The 17,882-nt window shown below is 50.0% G+C and overlaps 1 protein-coding gene across 1 annotated transcript in view; it reads left to right on the forward strand.

The window, feature by feature from the left end:
• The window catches only part of insrb (insulin receptor b), an 83,381-nt gene that overhangs the window by 10,929 nt on the left and 54,570 nt on the right, over positions 1 to 17,882 (forward strand). Inside the window, exon 2 of the mRNA XM_030372639.1 lies at positions 11,322 to 11,870. Within this exon, the coding sequence (XP_030228499.1) occupies positions 11,322 to 11,870 (549 nt within the window). The remainder of the gene's footprint in view (positions 1 to 11,321; positions 11,871 to 17,882) is intronic.

Consider the following 17,882-nt stretch of genomic DNA (forward strand, 5'->3'; position numbering starts at 1 on the left):
GGTGGTGGTTGGGGGTGGGGGGGGGGGGGGGGGGGGGGTTTGGCCGGGGTTCCGGAGGAAAACCAAACATAAGAGGGTTTGTGTTTTTGGTGTTTATGTGGTAGGTAGACCCCCTACCCCCCAGACCCCCTAATTTGTAGGGTTGCAAAAAGGGACGGGGTGCAAATGTAGTTCTTGATGATGTGGATTTTACCGCAGTTCTTCTTAACTTGCGGTATTATTATAGTTAGTGACAAAATGGCACAGACGACTATGTTCAAGATCATACAAACACATACAAAACAACAGGGTGGCATTTAAAAAAATAAATATGGGAGAGATGGATGGAAGGAGAGGTGAAGAAGATCTGGAGAGATGGGATGTGTGGGACAGAATGCTGTCCAGTCGTCCTTCACTCTGCTTCCTCCATTCCTTCTATCCACCTGCTTGAACATCTCTACATGAGGTTTAATCCGTTGTACATTTTTGCTTCATCTTCCTCTCTAACTCGCACACACGGACACACACATACACACACACACACACACACACACACACACACACACACACACACACACACACACACACACACACACACACACACACACACACACACACACACACACACACACACACACACACACACACAGGGCATCCTCCCTCGTTTGCATCAAATTGACCATTTTACCGTTTTAACCAACACTTCTAGCTGGAGGTCAAGCCAACTGTGCCGCAAAGGCAGTGTTGGCATGCTGGACCGCAAAGGCAGTGTTGGCATGCTGGACCATTACCAGGACCGGGCCACTCCCACATCTCACCTGCATGGCCTCCACGCCTAGTTCCAGCATCAGTGTTTTTACGGTATCTAGGGAGGTTTTTCGTTCCAGCGGTCGTGCTTCATTGCGGTCCAGCTCCACCCTCTTAAAATCGAATTGTGGCCAACCACTGTTGGTCAGGAAGCTTGTGTAAAGGCAAGCCAGAGGTAACCGCTGAACAGGGGGGGGGGATCCCAGTCCCCCACATTCATCCACAGACAGATCCGTCTTGGAGGCATGAGCGGAGTAGTCTGTTTCAGAATTGTCTCGATGAGCCTCCCGCTTTAAATATATTCCCCTTCCGGTTGTCCCCCATGCATCTCCGCTCTCCTCGTCGAGAACATTAAATCAGACCAGCTAAGTGGTGCTATTACCAATGTTGTTGGTGCGGCCCGAGGAGCACGCCCTGCTGCTATCCCCGGTCGAGGTACGGCCGTCAAATCGTTTTGATACAGTGACTTTTGATCGTACAACGTACACGGCCAGACACCGGGGCGGCGGCCTGCAGAGGCTGATGGAGGCTGACGGAGCGGCAGCCAGCCGTAGCTTATCCCGACCCACGCTCTGTGCTCCGGTTTGCGGGTCGCCGTGTCGGTAAGGGGCCAGGCCCTGCAGCTGCTGCAGTGTGGCTGGAAGCGGAGCAGAGGAACGCAGCCCGGCCTGCCTGCCTCTCAGGCCCCCCCCCCCCCGCTCACCACACCAAGACGCGGAGCAGATCGCCGCACCGTAACGTGGGTAGATGAAAAGGAACATGGGAATTTTTGCAGTATTACTCACCCGCGTTTGTGTGTGTGTGTGTGTGTGTGTGTGCATGCTCTCTGCCCATCTGCTTTGCACTGTTGTGCTCAAACCTCCCCGTCCACTTCGCAGACGATCCCCTCCTGTTCCTGTCTTCTCTCAGCTCCAAAGCCTGGCTACTATTTCAGGAATGTTGTCGCCACATGCACAGCTTTTTATTTGTTTGCCGCACCACCTGGTTGAGCTGTTTTGTGAGCGTTTGGCCAGAAGGTGTGTGTGTTTGTGCTATTGAGGTTTTCCCCCATGTTTTTTTTTTTCCCCAGATGGGAATCTCGTAGCTAGTTTACAGTGAAACCCTGTTGCACGGTGTTGTTTATGTAAATTGCATACCACCGAACCGGGTAACACTTCAAACGGATTCATAAACCGTAGTAAGATGTAGCAACTCGAACTGACAGTAGGTGCACCTAGGAAAACAAAACAACCACAGCTTTAGCATAACATTTGCAATTTGGCACTGTACTCCAAAATTTGAAGTTGTTTACATCTTTTGAAATTACCTCAGCGTGGAAGGGTGTGGCTAGGGTTGAAATGTCTCCAAACCATCATTGTGCTCTTCCATGGCCACCAGTGGTGAGGTCACTTGCGTGTGAACGTCTACAACTACATTGTACTGCATCCCGGGGACGTGTCGGGCGAGCGAAGGGTAGCGAAGGCGAACGGTTTGCTTTTCGGAACGACAAAAAAGGGAAGTGAAGAGAGAGAGAGAGAGAACTTCTGATAGACAATGGCTGATCTTATCTGCCGCAGAAGAGGACCGGGGCTGCAGTCAGAGCGCGGTGGGCCGTGGGGCGTGGGGCAACCACTGCTTCCCTGTACTGGAGGTTCCTAGAACAATGACGATTATAGACAAAGGGGAAATGTGCCTGTGTGCACACTGCGCTGTGTTCCGCTATTGTCAGTGTTGAAACCAGGTGTTTGAATCAAGACAGTACCTCAGGCCATGCTTTGCATATCGCCAAATGTTTCACCAAATGGGCTGTTTATACCACTCGGGTGTATTAAGCCGTTAGGTTTTTAGTCAATGGGATTAACATTAACATTAAGGGCATTGAGCAGACTCTTTAATCCAAAGCGGCTCACAATAAGTACATTTGTCAGAAGAAGGTGAAAAAAATATATCGCCGATATATTACCAATATATGGCATGAAGTTAGAATGAAATATTTTGACATTTCTGTCATGTATCTTAATACACTGGGATGTAAACAACGTGAGGGCTCTTGGATGGCTTCCCGAATGCACTTTGAAAAATGAGTGAGTATGGATCTGATGGCAGCCTGTGCTCCGACTGCGTGCTCTCTATGTGAGCGCGTTGGCCTTACCTTAATGACTCTTATAGGACTGCACGGTTCACTGCGTGAGCCAGGCCGCACTCACAGCATGCGTCTCAACGCCTTCTCTCGTATCCGTGTTTCACATTATATTCACAACGGCCTCTCGCCGATCATTGACGTGCGTCTGACGTGCGTCTGGAACACTCTAGGCCAGACCGGCCACACCGTGATGCACTTATTGCCGAAGGAAAGGCTCAACGTAATGCCCTTTCAGTTTCAATTATTAACTTTTAATTACTATTATTAATGGAATCCGTTAACTGGGATGAGACGCGTGTAATTCTGTGGTATGAGGAGTTACATATTACCACATCTTGGGCCAGGGTAGAGACTTCATGTTATGAAATATTGCAGCATCTCACTGTAATCATCCCTGGAGCATAATAATTGTTGTCTTGTGCTGCATCGGACCACACTGAAGGATTGATTCGTGACGCAGGCACCTCAAGGTTGGCCAGTCAGGTTGAACGAAGACGTGGGCCGCCGGGGAACAAAGGAGACTGACTGCACGGCAAAGTTATTCTGTTCAACCTTTTGAGTATCTTCGAGTGCGTCTTTCAACTCGTCGTGACAGCATGCAGAAGTGGGTTCAGCGCACGGCTCTATTCTCCCTCTGGTCCTCTCTCCTCTCGCTGCCGGCGGCCTCGCCTCCAAGGTCACGGCACGATCGGCGGAATAATAAACAACAAGAGAGACTGTTGTGGTTTGAAAACAAGTGACAAAGACCCTGCGCCTGACCGGGCCCCCTTTCTCGCTCTCGCTCTCTCTTCTCTCTTTACTTCGTCCTCCCCTGTCTTTCTCTTCTCCTCTTTGCTCGTCCATCAGCTTGTTTCTCTTTGTGCGTGTCTCCCTCTCCCCTCGGTTGGGCCCGGTTGCTCCAGGGGTCGGCCAGTGGCGGGTGCTCGGGCGGGCACAGCCCCCCCCCCCGCCCCCGATGGGGCTCAGATCCGGGCCCCTCGACTCTCACTGGCGAGCCCGCCCAGCAGCTCGGAGGCAGCGCATCGCCGCTGCCCTTTCTCCCTCCGCTAGAGTCTGCCGCGGCCTGGCCGCGTGCCCCGGCTGTAATGGAACCTGAGGCTGTTTATAAATAGGCCAGACCTGCACCCCTCCCCATGCTCGTCAATGGGAGGCTGGCTCTCGCCAACGGAGGAACAGGTGCACACACTCTCCGCCCGCCGGGCCACCAGTCGATGGCCTTTTTTTCTCCCCGACTATTTAAAGAGCGCCCATTTCACGCATCGCGTCGGATGCCGTATTTTATTTTTTTTTGTTTGGTGTGTAACATGCTGAAGGATCGACTGAGCGGAAACACACAGCCTGTGTTCTGTGTGTCTCTCCTCCCCTCCCAGGATCGTTATTCCATCTGTCTCTTAAAGTGTCCGCAATGCGTTTCGGTCCACGGCCCCGACTTCGTCTTTGAGGGGAAGGACGGTACGTGTTGATCACGACGGCTCACACGCGATTCCTCAGCATCACCGTTCGTCGTGCGGTCCTCGCGTCTCACGATACTGTTTCCTCCTCTTCCTCCTCCTCCTCCTCCTCCTCCTCCTCCTCCCTTCAGTTTGCTGTCATATGCGCTGACAGTCTATAACGGCCTGATCGTTGCAGGGTGGGACGTCACCGTCCTCGGCTGTCGAAGACGGGACACATTTTTTAGCATGCTATGTTGAGTCCTCCATTACTTTTAATACGCCAGCAACACCAGGTTTCACACAAGAATATCATGAATAGCCTTTCAGCAGAGTTGTATTGTCGTTTTTATTGTTGTGTTAAAGGGTCTTGTTGTGAAACTCGCAAAAAGTAAACAGAATAAAAAGGTTTATTTTTATTGCCGTGCATTTTGGGGGTTTTAATAAAAAATGGGCATAGGCTCTCAAGGTATCCACTTTGCTGGTTACACATCGATCGCTCCAGAAACCAGTATACACTCTGAAATCCATACCGGTGGTACTCGGCCAGAACGGGCCTACCGTCTCATCTTCTCAATTTGCCGCCGTGTTTGACTCTCTCCACATGCCATCCATCTCTGGCCCCTCACAGCCCGCTACTATTCGTATTGAATTGACACATTCAATGCTCCTGTAGAGAACGTAATTCTATAAATAAACAGCAGGATCTTTCTGAAATTTTAGCTATGTTATGATGGAGGCTTTGTGGAGGCCTTTTGGGTTTCTTCTCTGGGAACTCAGTCGCACCCGGCTTGAAAAGAGTCAGGTCTGATGGTCCACTGCTATAGTGCTGTTTTTCGCTGTGTGCCCTTAGGTCGACTGTCATCCTGAAACGTAGCCTTTCAAAACCGTACTCTTCAATGCACAGTGTTGAGATGACAAACAGGCCAGTGTATCTGCTGATTCCCACAGTCACTGTTGATGTAGATTGAGTCTGATGTCAAGAACGTACAATATTACCTGTCATACTTTATGGGCACTGTTGAGGCCATAAAATACAGATAAAAAGCAGTCTCTGTGCCAAAACAATATTTACTTAGAAAACAATGTGCATGTGTTTCGGTGCATAGTTCCCTTTTGTAAATTGCATCAATCCACTGGGCTTGCTATATAGCCCGGCTGTAAACAATTAATAAACAACCGCTATATGAGAAGTGTAGGACTGCCACAATCCAGGAAATCTCCCTAGAACTCTATAGTTCTGTAAAACTGCATGGAAGGTATTGGTGATCTTTCACACCATTGTTTTCTGATGTGTAATTTGCTAACTCCTGCCGTGTTACACTGCATGCAAAAAACAATGTTGAATGTTGAAAACGACCCCAGCCCGTCTTTAATTATTTGTATTATATTATAATCAATGCATTTTCCAACGGGCATCGTGAAAGCTATATCTACAATAGCCTAATAAAGGATAAAGCATAGATCATTTTGGCTGAATAAATTAAATAAAAATGATCCTGACCAACGATTCAATAATTGTTTTAATTGTTATTATGATATAAAATATTTGGCTACCTGTACTCTACCCGGTATATCTATAAACAAACCAAATATCAGGCTACCATCTGATCATCCCCCTAATCCTGAACCATGTCCCTGGGGGGAGGGGCCGTCTTAAGCCAGCCCTAGAGACGTCCAAGGTCCTCTCCCGCCTAAAGCGTAAAGCCTTTCTTCCTCTGTGTCCGTCTCAAAACCCCCCCTCTTCCCATTCCTGCTGCTAAATTAAGTGTCAGAGAGGGAGAGGGAGAGGGAGAGAGAGAGAGAGAGAGAGAGAGAGAGAGAGAGAGAGAGAGAGAGAGAGAGAGAGAGAGAGAGAGAGAGAGAGAGAGAGAGAGAGAGAGAGAGAGAGAGAGAGAGAGAGAGAGAGAGAGAGAGAGAGAGCGAGAGAGAGAGAGAGAGAGCTCTCCTTTGGCAGTGCATGCTCTGGTCCTTAATGGTATGGCCCATAATTGAACAGTACAGTGTGTCTCAGTTGGTCTATTCTCCTTTCCCCTCCTATACAATACCCCCCCCCCCTGCCCCCCCCCCCCTCTACATCCTCATTAGTGGCTGATTGGGTTGTTATTGTAATTAAGAGGGCCCCGTCGGCCAGTGAGAGCACCGAGCAGTCTCGGTACGGGTGGTCCCTCAGTGGGGTGGGGTTATAGAAGGGGTCACTGTCATTGTCTGCCAGAGTTCTCCAAACACAACACCCCCCCCCCCCCCCACACACACACACACCCACCCCCATTGTAATCTTTCACGTTAAACAACAGTTGTTATACATCGATGTTTAAACCTCATAAAAATGTTGCTGGATTTTCTTTCTGTATTCGGTGTAAACACAGAATACAGAATACCATAATAAAGTTTGATGCCAATGGTTGTTCAATCATCAGACTTATGAACGGCTGAAGACGAAGTCTAAGATGCTCTCCTCTCTCTTTATACACCTGCACACCTGCCTCTCCCCTTCTCCCTTGTTCTTCTTATTCTCGACTTACTTATCAACACACTGAGCCATTTCCCTTCACCTGGAAACTTTCAGGGCCATGCCATCGGCCGATCGGTAGCTATCTTAATAAGCCCTTCATACGGTTTGTATGTTGTCTGTGTGTCTGTGTAGCCTGTCATGTAACAGTGGGCCATAGGGGCTCTCCATTCATGCATGTGATCGCCAGCCATTCCGGAGGCCCCCTTACGTCACCCCGCCTGCCTCGCCGGGCTCCGGTTACACAGCCCTCCCCTAGCTCCGTCCCCCTCGCTGGGTCCCCTCTCTTTTGCCCCCATTTGCCTCTAACCCTTTTCACCCTCCGCTCTTGAGATTAATACAGCTCCCTCCCTCCCCCGAACCTGGGAGGGAGGAGAGCGAGGACAGGGCGCGTTGTTTTAAAGACACAGTGGCCCTTTTGGCTCGACCCCGATGGCGTTACAGTCTGCCCCCCCCCCCCCCCCTCTGCCCTACCCTTGACCACCACCCCCCCCCCCCCCCCCCCCCCCCCCCTCCCCTCCCTTCCTCCTGCCATCTTTTCCTCATCAGTTCAAAAACAAGACTCCATTTTGTGGAGGGAGCTCCCAGCCGCAGTACAGCTTCCCCCATATGGCCCGCTGGCATGCTTTGGTGTCAGCAGAGCCCTGCCAAGACATCTAAAGTATGTGCTCCGCATTACTCGGGGTGGGGGGGAAAAAACAACAACGTTCCTCCTTGTTTCGGCGGACACAAAATGTGTCTCAGGTCGGGAGGAAGGAAAACCGAGTGAGGAGCCATAATTATCTCTTTGATGTGCAAAGGTCGTGTTTGTGTATTCTGTCACCTTCTTGGAGATCACTGGAGGACGGGGCGTGTTGTTGCCGCGCACTGCCCCCACTCCCTCCCCAGGCGTTACGTAACCCTGTTTGTTACGTTGCACAATAGGTGCTCAGTGGGCGGACCTTGAGTGGGTGGCCGGTGGGCCTGCATCGGCGATGCCTCCCGGAGATGAGACGATAGGGCAGCAGAGATGGTGGTGTAGGGTTCCTTGGGCTGTGAAGTACACTCGACAACAGCTGCTTTCCTTGTCCGTCCTTGTCCCTCTACGTTATGTGTTTCGTTCCGTGTTAGCGCTCGGATCCAACGAGGGGGGTTGTCGTTGGCGTGCATTGGGTGTTTTTGTTTGCAGCGTCCTGTGTGGACGTGATGTATGGTGGGCGTTGAGGGCCGTTCATAAAGCATAAAGGTCTCAAGTATGACCGCCGCGGGACAGGAAAGGCCGTTGGCCCAGGGGCGGCGGGGTCGGGGATCTGATACTTCCTCTTCACGCTTCAGCCCTTTCTCTCCGCGTCTCCGCGGTCGCCGATGATTGATTCGTTCTTGTTGTAGGGGAAGTATGCTATGTTAGGGATGACAATGGCCACCTCTGTCCCGAAGGTCTCGCCACCGAAGCCATACACTCCCATGACCCGATGAAAGAGTACATCTGTTTGTGAGCAACAGCGTTGCGCTGTGTGTGTTTTTTAAACGCTTAAGGTCAACCCGTAGGAAATTCCGTGGGAGAGAGAGACGTAAGGCGATCAGGTTGTGTCAGTAAGAGCAAACCCGTCTTTTAATAGACCACTATTGTGAGGGCCAGCGCGCCACAACAGAGCACGTGGGCGGCTCATAATGCCTCTTATGAGCGGCGACGAGGGCTTTGCGGTTTCCAACGGATGGCCAATGGCTTGATTAGCGGGCGGCTCAGATGATGGATGTTTGGCCCTCGGCGTGACCTCAGCGGAGGCCTTTTTAACCGACGGCCATGATGTCATCTCCACTGAGTCCCATCAGCGCGTTGGAGGCACTGCAGCAGCCTTCAGCCATGACCACCCACCGGCTCGTAAACGCAGCGCTTCGTCAATTTGCTTTAGATGAGTCTCTTGACTTCATTGAAGGCGGCATAAACCCAAAAAAAAAAAAGAGTCGATCCAATGCGAAAATAAATTAAGCACGGCGTCTATCATTCCTGTGGTTTTACATAGTTGAGTCTGTGTTTGTAGGCTTCAATCGCCCTCCTCCGTCACTCTCTCTCTCACTCACTCTGTCGCTCTCTCTCTCTTTTGCTCTCTCACGCACTTTCCTTTAAGCTTATTGGAGGAGAAGGGAAGAGGGGGAGGCGGTCTGTCGCCTTCAAGGGACATGTGTTCAGGGCCTCATTGAGCGCTGAGTAGGAGGCCCAACGCAACGGGCCCTAGATTAGTTTGCATCCTAATGATAAACCCGTCTGGCTGAGTTATGGTTATACGGTGGCCATTTGACAAGTAATCATGTCATGCGTCTGGTTTCTGGTCACATCATTAAAGTAGCTGTGGAGTTTTTTCACTTCCAACAGGTTGATGTAAAAGGCCATTTTAACTTTTGAAGGGATTGGATTAGCACATGAGCATGTTTGAGGCCCGCCGTGAGGTAAAACTTTACAGACCTAATATAGAGGTTTCCTTTGCTTGCGTTTGGATGTTGTCATAGATGCTTTCAATTCCAGTATTGGGATTTTTGTTCCAGAAGTCTTTGGGATCGGGCTTGTGCTGAATCAAATGAGTGGCCAAGTAAACCTCTGGAGACACTGTCTCGACAGGCTATTCATGTTTTTAGGTTTTTACTCATGTCTTCGAATTTTACATGAGCTAATTCCAACAATCGCCTAGACACTCTCACAGAGGTGATTTGTACACACACAGAGAAGCCCCAAGCATACACACTGTTGACCTAGCCTGTAGGCTGCGTTTTCACTGTTGTAAGGCCTAAACCAATGAAGAGAGGTTGTTTGTACCTTACACTGTGTATAGAGAAGTACGGTCGATGGCTACGGAAGCCCGTTTCTTTCATCGTCAAATAAATGGTTTCACCAAGTCAGAGGTTCAGCTGCCTTTTGTACATTTTGTTATTCTTTGTGAACCATCAGAGGATGTCAAAGCTTCCTTCCCTCCATCTTTTGTCAGTTGGGCTTGGGACTTGACTCTGGCCCAGAGCTCAAACACGAACTAGTGCCAGGAAAATGACCTATTCCCCCCTGGAGTTGTCATTCGGTTTGCGTTCTCTTTCATTGGTTTCCATTCAATCCCACGGCAAAAAAAAACATTTGCCCCTGAATCAAGCTCACCCCTCAATCTATTCACGTTCACACACTGAACCAGATGTGGTGACATTCAAAACGTCGTCCTTTTTATCAGGCCGATGTCGTAGTAAACAACAGTCGCCCCGTCTCATGCCCTATCTGGCCGCCGGCCATCCAAAGAAGACCTTTAACCTTGGCATTGATGTGCAGCGCTACCGCTGCGCTCTGTGTACCTGGATTGTTGACATGTTTTGCAGTTTAATTATTAACAGAATTATGAGTTAATGGGTAGCTCACGGCCACAGGTTGACGAGGGTCACTAACCGCTCCACGGCGGCACGGAAAACACGGCAATAAAGTGTGTGGCTAATAGGACTGACAGCCTTTTTGTTGTTGTTGTTTTCTTGGTCTTTTGCACCCTACGTGTTAGAGATTGAAGGTGTATAGATAAAGGGGAAAATTAGCCCCCACCATTTCCCTTCAAGGCCACGTTTTGGCTTGATTAGTTATGGCGGTCTTAGATTAAATCTCTAACTATAAACCACGCGTATGTTGTACGTTGTACATCTATCCCGGTGGCTCCTTTATTTTTATTGGGAGTAACACGATCACATGCTATGGATGGTCCTGTGAGATGACCAAATATCATCGCCCAGCCACCTTCGGTCAGCTGGTGTGTCAACACGTTGACCTTTCCTCACCACGGTGACAAAACCCTATTTCAGTCCTTCGTAAGATCACGTGTGTCCTTCTATATCTTGGCACCCCCCAGCCCCCCTTCTCCCTGGTCTGTATTAAAACAGCAATAACGGACGATCAAAGGAGAGGGAGAAAGAATGAGATGGCGTTAGATGACGCTGCTCTTGTGATCAACTTGATGTTCATGTGTTGATGCCAATGAGTATTTCCTTGTTGCTATGTGTAGCAATAGCAACCGCGGCAACTCTTGTCGTTTTTCTCCTTCACATCTCTGTGGTGTCCCCTAATGAATTTTCATGTGATCTCTGTGTATGTGTTTGTGTGTGTGTGTGTGCGTGCACGTGCACCCATCAGCTGTGCGTGTGCAGGCGCTAGATTATGAATGAAAGCAGAGAAGCCTTTTAGGTCTGGTAACCCTTTCCTCGCTGCCTCATTCAGATAAGATGGCACTGAGCAATAATGTCCTCTCTGGGGAGATGCTGTTGGGAGGAAATAACGCGGAGTTAAGTGAGGAAGAGTGGGAGTGCTTGCAGGCAGTCAGTTAATTCTTTTTTTTTTTCAAGGGACTTGAGAGAGGCAGCGTTTGTGAATTGCTCTTCTCTGCTTTAATGCAAAACACTTGGGGCTTAGACACGGAGGACATGCCGCAGCTACTAATGTCCCCTCTGTTATCTCCTCCCTTCTGCTCCCCTCCAGTCTGCCCCAGCAAGGACATCCGCAACAACGTGACGGACCTCATGTCGCTGGAGAACTGCACGATCATCGAGGGCCACCTGAAGATCCTGCTCATGTTCAAGACCAAGCAGGAGGACTTCCGCGGCATCAGCTTCCCCCGGCTGCGCGTGGTGACAGACTACCTGCTGCTCTTCCGCGTCTACGGCCTGGAGAGTCTCACGGACCTCTTCCCCAACCTGACGGTGATCCGCGGCAACAACCTGTTCTTCAACTACGCCCTGGTGCTGTTCGAGATGCTGCAGCTGAAGGAGATCGGCCTGCACAGCCTCATGAACATCACGCGGGGCGCCGTGCGCATCGAGAAGAACCCCGACCTCTGTTACCTGGCGACGCTGGACTGGTCGAAGGTGCTGGACACGGTGGAGGACAACTACATCGTGGAGAACAAGAACGACCGGGAGTGCGGCGACGTGTGTCCCGGGACGGCCCAGGGGCAGACGGTCTGCCTGCAGAACACCATCAACGGGCACTTCCGGGGCCGCTGCTGGACGCAGAACCACTGCCAGAGAAGTAAGTGTCACCGCGGCAGCGCGTTGAGGGGGGGGAAACATGCAAACATGCACTTTTTGTGCTAAATCAAAAGCCTCCTCAAAGACTCAAGACACTTGATCAGAGTTCCTCGAGATTTTGCGTAGCAGATTTTTAGGATTTGTTCTATGAACATCCTCACTGTACCGACAGAAATATTTAGCTTCTCCTTCTTCTGTCAAATGTACTTATTGTACATCTGTAGATACGTTACCGCCACCGGTATGTGGTCGATATGGGCGCTCAGGCTTTGAATGTTGTCCCCCAGCGCTCTGTGTGTGTGTGTGTGGGGGAAGAAGGCGTTGAAGAATGAGCCTAGAAGAAGGTAATGGTGGTGGAAAACATGTCCGTATTGACCGGCCGGGGGTGATGGTACAGCACTCAGGTATCCATCACCCTGCCTGTTGTAAAGCGGCACGTAGAGGCGCAGAATGAGACTATGCACGGGAGAATTTCCTTCGTAGAAATCAATCTGGGGCGGGTGTTGTTGTTTTTTTTGGGGGGGGGGGGGGTGGTCTTGATATTAGCCCATGTGGGAGGGGGTCACGGACATGACCCGCCCCCTGATTAGTATTCATTGACTGGGGCATTGTGGGTAAGTGTCCTGTAATTACAGGCTAGTGATCGGCTTGATGGGAGAAAGGGCTCCACTGCATTGTAAAACAGCCAACCGCACACTGACAGGCAGGCATTATGGGTAAAAAAGAAAAATAAGAAAGGACGGCGACAGCGAGAACGCTCAAGGAGCGAAAGACAGTAAGGGAAGCGGTGAGAGAGTGCGAGTCAAGACAAACACGAGGGACACATCGGCATGCAGGAGTCGAATTTATAACTATATACTTGTTTGGTATAAATTACACAGCTTTTATGTCCCCGGGTCAAAGTGAGCCGTGGGTCAGTGTTGTGCCGTCGCCAACGGCTACTGGGTCGGTCGCTCGGTCACATTTTCCTTTTCATGTCCCGCGCACCGAGACAGGCGTCCATTGTGACAGAGTCCGCTTATTATTGTTGTGAAGGCGATTACAGCTTGTGTTGTTATTTTACCGGTTGTTTTGTTCCCGCTCCCGCCCGGCCCCGTGTCTGACTGGTTTGGGAGCATTTACAGCTTCTCCCTCTCTCTCTACATCTCTGGCTCTCTAGCTCTCTACCTCTCTCACGCTCTCACTTCTCTCTTTCTCTCTCTATGCCTCTATCTCTCTCACTCTCTCTCTCTATCTCTACTACTCTTTCTCTGTCTCTACCTCTCTCCAACTCTCTCTCCAACGTCTCTCTTGCTCACTCTGCCTCGTTCTCTGGCTTTTTCTCTTACTTGCATCACTCACTCTCTATCCTTATTCCGAGGATTATCTTTTGTCACTATTCACTATTTTTTGTGATTATGCTCAGTTGAGTGTTTTGGTCACTAAATGTTAAGAGCTATATTCCTCTACTTTCAGAACTTTCTATTAGGGTTGTTATGTGTCTGTTAAACATAAAGTCCATAGGTCCATAGTAAATATTATGGTATATAATAGGGTACATTGGAGAGTTAAAATTGTTGATGTAATTAGAATATTGAAAATAAATAGGAATGAAATTCAGAGAGTTGACAGCTCTAGTGTGTGTGTGTGTGTGTGTGTGTGTGTGTGTGTGTGTGTGTGTGTGTGTTTGTGTACGCGTGCGTGTGTCCTCTGGTTTGGAAAGGCCAAGGAGGTGCTATGACGAGCTGCTGCTGCATGTCATGTGACATGCGTGAGTTCAGTCAAGTGTTGTGTGTCAAAGCACCAGTCATTTCTAGATAATGAGCAATGCCTCTCTCCCTGCGTGCATGCGTGTGCGCCCAACATGGTCTCACAGGAATCCGTGAAATGACTACGGTCGCACGCTTAACTCTAAATCTGTGGCCACATCACGGAAACACGCCGATATCTGTGTGTGAGCCACGGTATAACAGTGTCATTAACTTGCATTGGAGCAAATTCCGTGGCCACATCACGGACAATTTAAGTGATTCCGTCAGACCACCACGGATTTTGAGTTAAGCCCCCGCTGTGGTCAAATGTGGCACGCACACAGATTGAAACGGGAGCACACACATATTGAAACGGGAATCTGTGCGTGTGCCAGGGAATATCATTGTCATTTACTTGCATTGGAGCAGCTTCCGTGGACACAACAAGGACAATTTAAGTGTTTCAGTGAGACCACCCCGGGTTTTGAGTTAAGCCCCCGTGGTCGAGTCGCTCGTTGAAACGGGGATCCGTGTGTGAGCCACGGAACATCAGCGCCATTAACTTGCATTGGAGCGAATTCCGTGGCCACATCACGGAAATCGGCGTGCATTTCACGGATTCCTGTGAGACCAGGTTGGTGTGCACGCATGTTTGTGTATTTGTGTGTGTGTGTATGGGGGGGGGGGGGGGTGGGGGGGTTTGTGAGAGTGTGCGTGCACTGTAAATATCTATTTACATAGTCCTCAGAAGAGATGCCAACAGTCTCCCCTTTACTTTTTCCCTTTCCTTTGTTTCTCTCCCCCCTCTTTACAAACAACTTGACTCACTATAGTTGTTGGTATAGAATCATCAGAATACAACTCTGTGCAGCTCTGAGTTTAAATGAAATGTAGCTGGTGAGATCAACGGTGAGTTATTCGTCTGAACCAACGTTTCTGAAAATAATAAAGAAAATCTGGTTTATATCAGAGGAAATGAAAATGAAACTATTGTCCCTTTTGGAAAACATTCACCTGCAAAACAAAAACAACATGGGGTAAGACGGGAAATATTGTGAGTTTTAAAAGAGGCCACACATGGCCTCTTTTAAAGGCCTCCTCCAGCAGGAGGAGGACAGCAGATGGTTCGTTTGAGTTTATGTTTGAGTGGAAACTCGGCTTGGCTTTTACAGGGGTCTCTTTGCCCGAGGTAAGAGCCAAGATTGCGCAGATCGCAGAATCGTCATTGGTAGTGAAAGACCCCAGAGAGGTGTGTGTGTGTGTGTGTGTGTGTGTGTGTGTGTGTGTGTGTGTGTGTGTGTGTGTGTGTGTGTGTGTGTGTGTGTGTGTGTGTGTGTGTGTGTGTGTGTGTGTGTGTGTGTGTGTTTTTTTGAGCGTGCGTGCGCGCGTCACCCCATGCATCGTGATGAGTGTCTGTACATGAATGTGTGTCCGTGTACATTTCTGTTTGAGTGCGTCTATCACAGGAGGGTTGCGCCGGCCAAACTGTGCGTTGGTAGCACGAAGGCTAAAGTTTCTCTCTTGGCTTTGACGAGCTGTCACCGACTGTGCCTCCTGATTGAGTATTAGGCTGGCTTGCTGGCTCTGCCATGAGGATGGCTGGGGAGCAAAGTACAGTGAGTCCTGCTTGAGTCTGACTGCCTCTGGGTATCACAAAATCAAACACGCAACGACTCATACATGGAGGCACAGCTCCACGTGCCGGCACGGGGGCGGCGTTGATTCAGACCATCGGAAAGACGGACGACCATGAGGATTTGGAATCACTCCTGGTCAATGACGATTTTAAGTCGTCCCTATGTATTAAAATAATGAAGAAAGGTAAATGGACTACATTTGTGTAGCGCTTTTCTAACCAGTGGCCACTCAAAGAGCTTTACCGCATTGCCGAACCATTCACCCATTCATGCAAACGTTCACACACCCACGCAAGGCGAAAGCCACGCAAGGCGACAGCCACGCAAGGCGACAGCCACGCAAGGCTACAGCCAGCCCGTCGGGAGCAGTTAGGGCATGGTGTCTCGCTTAGGGACGCCTCAACTCTAGAACTAGCCACCTTCCGGTTACAAGCCAACCCGCTCTACCTCCAGAGCCACATGCCGCCCAGATGTGAGCAGGGTCACTTTAGGGACAGCTATTCATTGGAGAGGCCTTCACGGCCTCAACGGTCATTTCAAATGCATGCCGCTTCGCTCGTGTTCGCGTTGTTTCAACACTGACCCGATCTGCAGCGGAGCAGCCTCTGACAACACAAGCCTCCGCGGTGTATGAAAGGGCGTAATGAGACTCTTTCTGCAGGACAGAACAGAAACACCACTTATAACACTAATCACTTTCAACACCGCTGTGAGTCCTCTGCCTTGAATAACTGGAGCGTTTCCCAAGGCCTTCTGTGAGTAAGTGCTGCGATAGAGCGCGCCAAAGTAAAACAAGTCACTGTTCATGGCTTTTAGCAGGGACACCATGTGGTGTGTGCATGTGTGTGTCTCTCTCTCTCTTTCTGTGTGTGTGTGTGTCTGTGTGTGTGTGTGTGTGTGTGTGTAGGTGTAGGTGTGTGTGTTCTATGAACACTGGCGAGTGCCTTGGCATCAACTTATTATTTGTGTGGGTGATTGTGTGTGTGTGTGTGTGTGTGTGTGTGTGTGTGCGTGCGTACAGCATGAAACTGACTCCAAAGGACTTTCAGTTTATTAACTAAAACTCCAAAAGTAAAGTGTAAGACGGACGGATGGATGACATGGTGGTGGTCTCGGGGGAGGGAGGGGGGCCGAGGTGGGGGTCCGGCGTCCGAGAAAGGGGAAGGGAAAAGAAGACAGCAGAGGAGAACGCAGTCATACTCCTCCTGGTCAGATCAGCCTCACTATCTGCCGCTGAAGCATGATAGCACACTCTGTTCCCAGCAGCTCCACCAGCCAGTATCACGCTTACACAATACTATACACACAGGCACACGCACACACGCACACGCACACGCACACGCACACCTACTCACACACCTACTCACGCACACAAACACACATGCTCGAACATGCACACAGCCATGAGCACGCACACACAGGCACACGAGGGCACACACTCACAGGCACACGCACACACATACACACACACACACACGCACACACACAGGCGCACACACTTGCACACAAACGCGCATGCACACGCACGCACACGCAAACGCGCTCATACACACATTCCAGCTAAAGAGGTAAGTAGTCAGAGAGGGGGGGGGGGGGGGGGGTGAGAGGGAGAGGAGGGAGAGACAGAGAGAGTTTTTAGAGGTTAAAGGAAGTCAATTGAGCATGTGATTGACCTGAACACGCAACCAAACAAAAACAAGCGGTGCCCAGCCCTCCCGTCGCGTGTAAAACTGTTCGCTAGTCCTCCTTATTTCCCCACTGACTCCGCTCTTCCAGCCAGTCTCCGGTCCTCTACGCGAGAAACGACCTACTGAGTTTTCCTGAGGCGGTGACTAATTAGCAATTCGCTGCTAAATGATTTCTTCATGTGCCAAGATCACACACAAACACACACACACACACACACGCGCGCGCACGCACACCCACATGCAGGCCAACACACTTTTCGTTTAGTTTTTTCTTCTAAAGGGAGATCCCATGAGAACAGAAAACAGGTGACCTTTAATTTAGAAAGACACTGTGGGTAGCATTGCTGTGGCGGCTGGGATATATCAGCCCAATTAACGGAATATCTCAGTGGAGATAAGGATCATTAAAACGCCATTACCATTACTAATGGTGCCTTTACTGTCAAGGCAGCTGTGCCATCGCGTCTTCTGCCGTGTACTCATCGTAATCATAAATCTCCACCTCAGGTATTGCTGGAAGAGAAGAGATGTTCTTTCCTGAGTAGTGTGTGTGTGTGTACGTGTGAGAGGTATGTGTATGTGAGCCTTAGTCTTCTAATATTTTTCCTGAATCTCTCACCTTGCCACCTTCTCTCCCCCGTTGTGTTGATTTGTCTCGGCGGCAGGGGGGCGGGGGGGGGATAGCTTTCTGGTTAATTTGAACTTGGTCATAGAGGCTTCTCTTGCCAGTACGGCAGCCTATCTTAGCTCGCTGTCAGAGCGGTTTTCCCTGGTCAATCTATTCCTTAGAGTGGCCCCCGGCCCTGGGGTATTGCGTTGACTGCATCGCCCAGATGTTGTAATACACTAAAGCGCTATGCAGCATTTATGTAGCCACACTGTGGTAAACATGTACAGTTTACCATCGCGTGTGTGTGCCTGCACGCGCCGGTGCGTGTGTGTGTTTGTGTGCGTGCGT

Source organism: Gadus morhua, chromosome 12 (genome assembly GCF_902167405.1).
Source record: "Gadus morhua chromosome 12, gadMor3.0, whole genome shotgun sequence".
Classification (NCBI taxonomy): Eukaryota; Metazoa; Chordata; class Actinopteri; order Gadiformes; family Gadidae; genus Gadus; species Gadus morhua.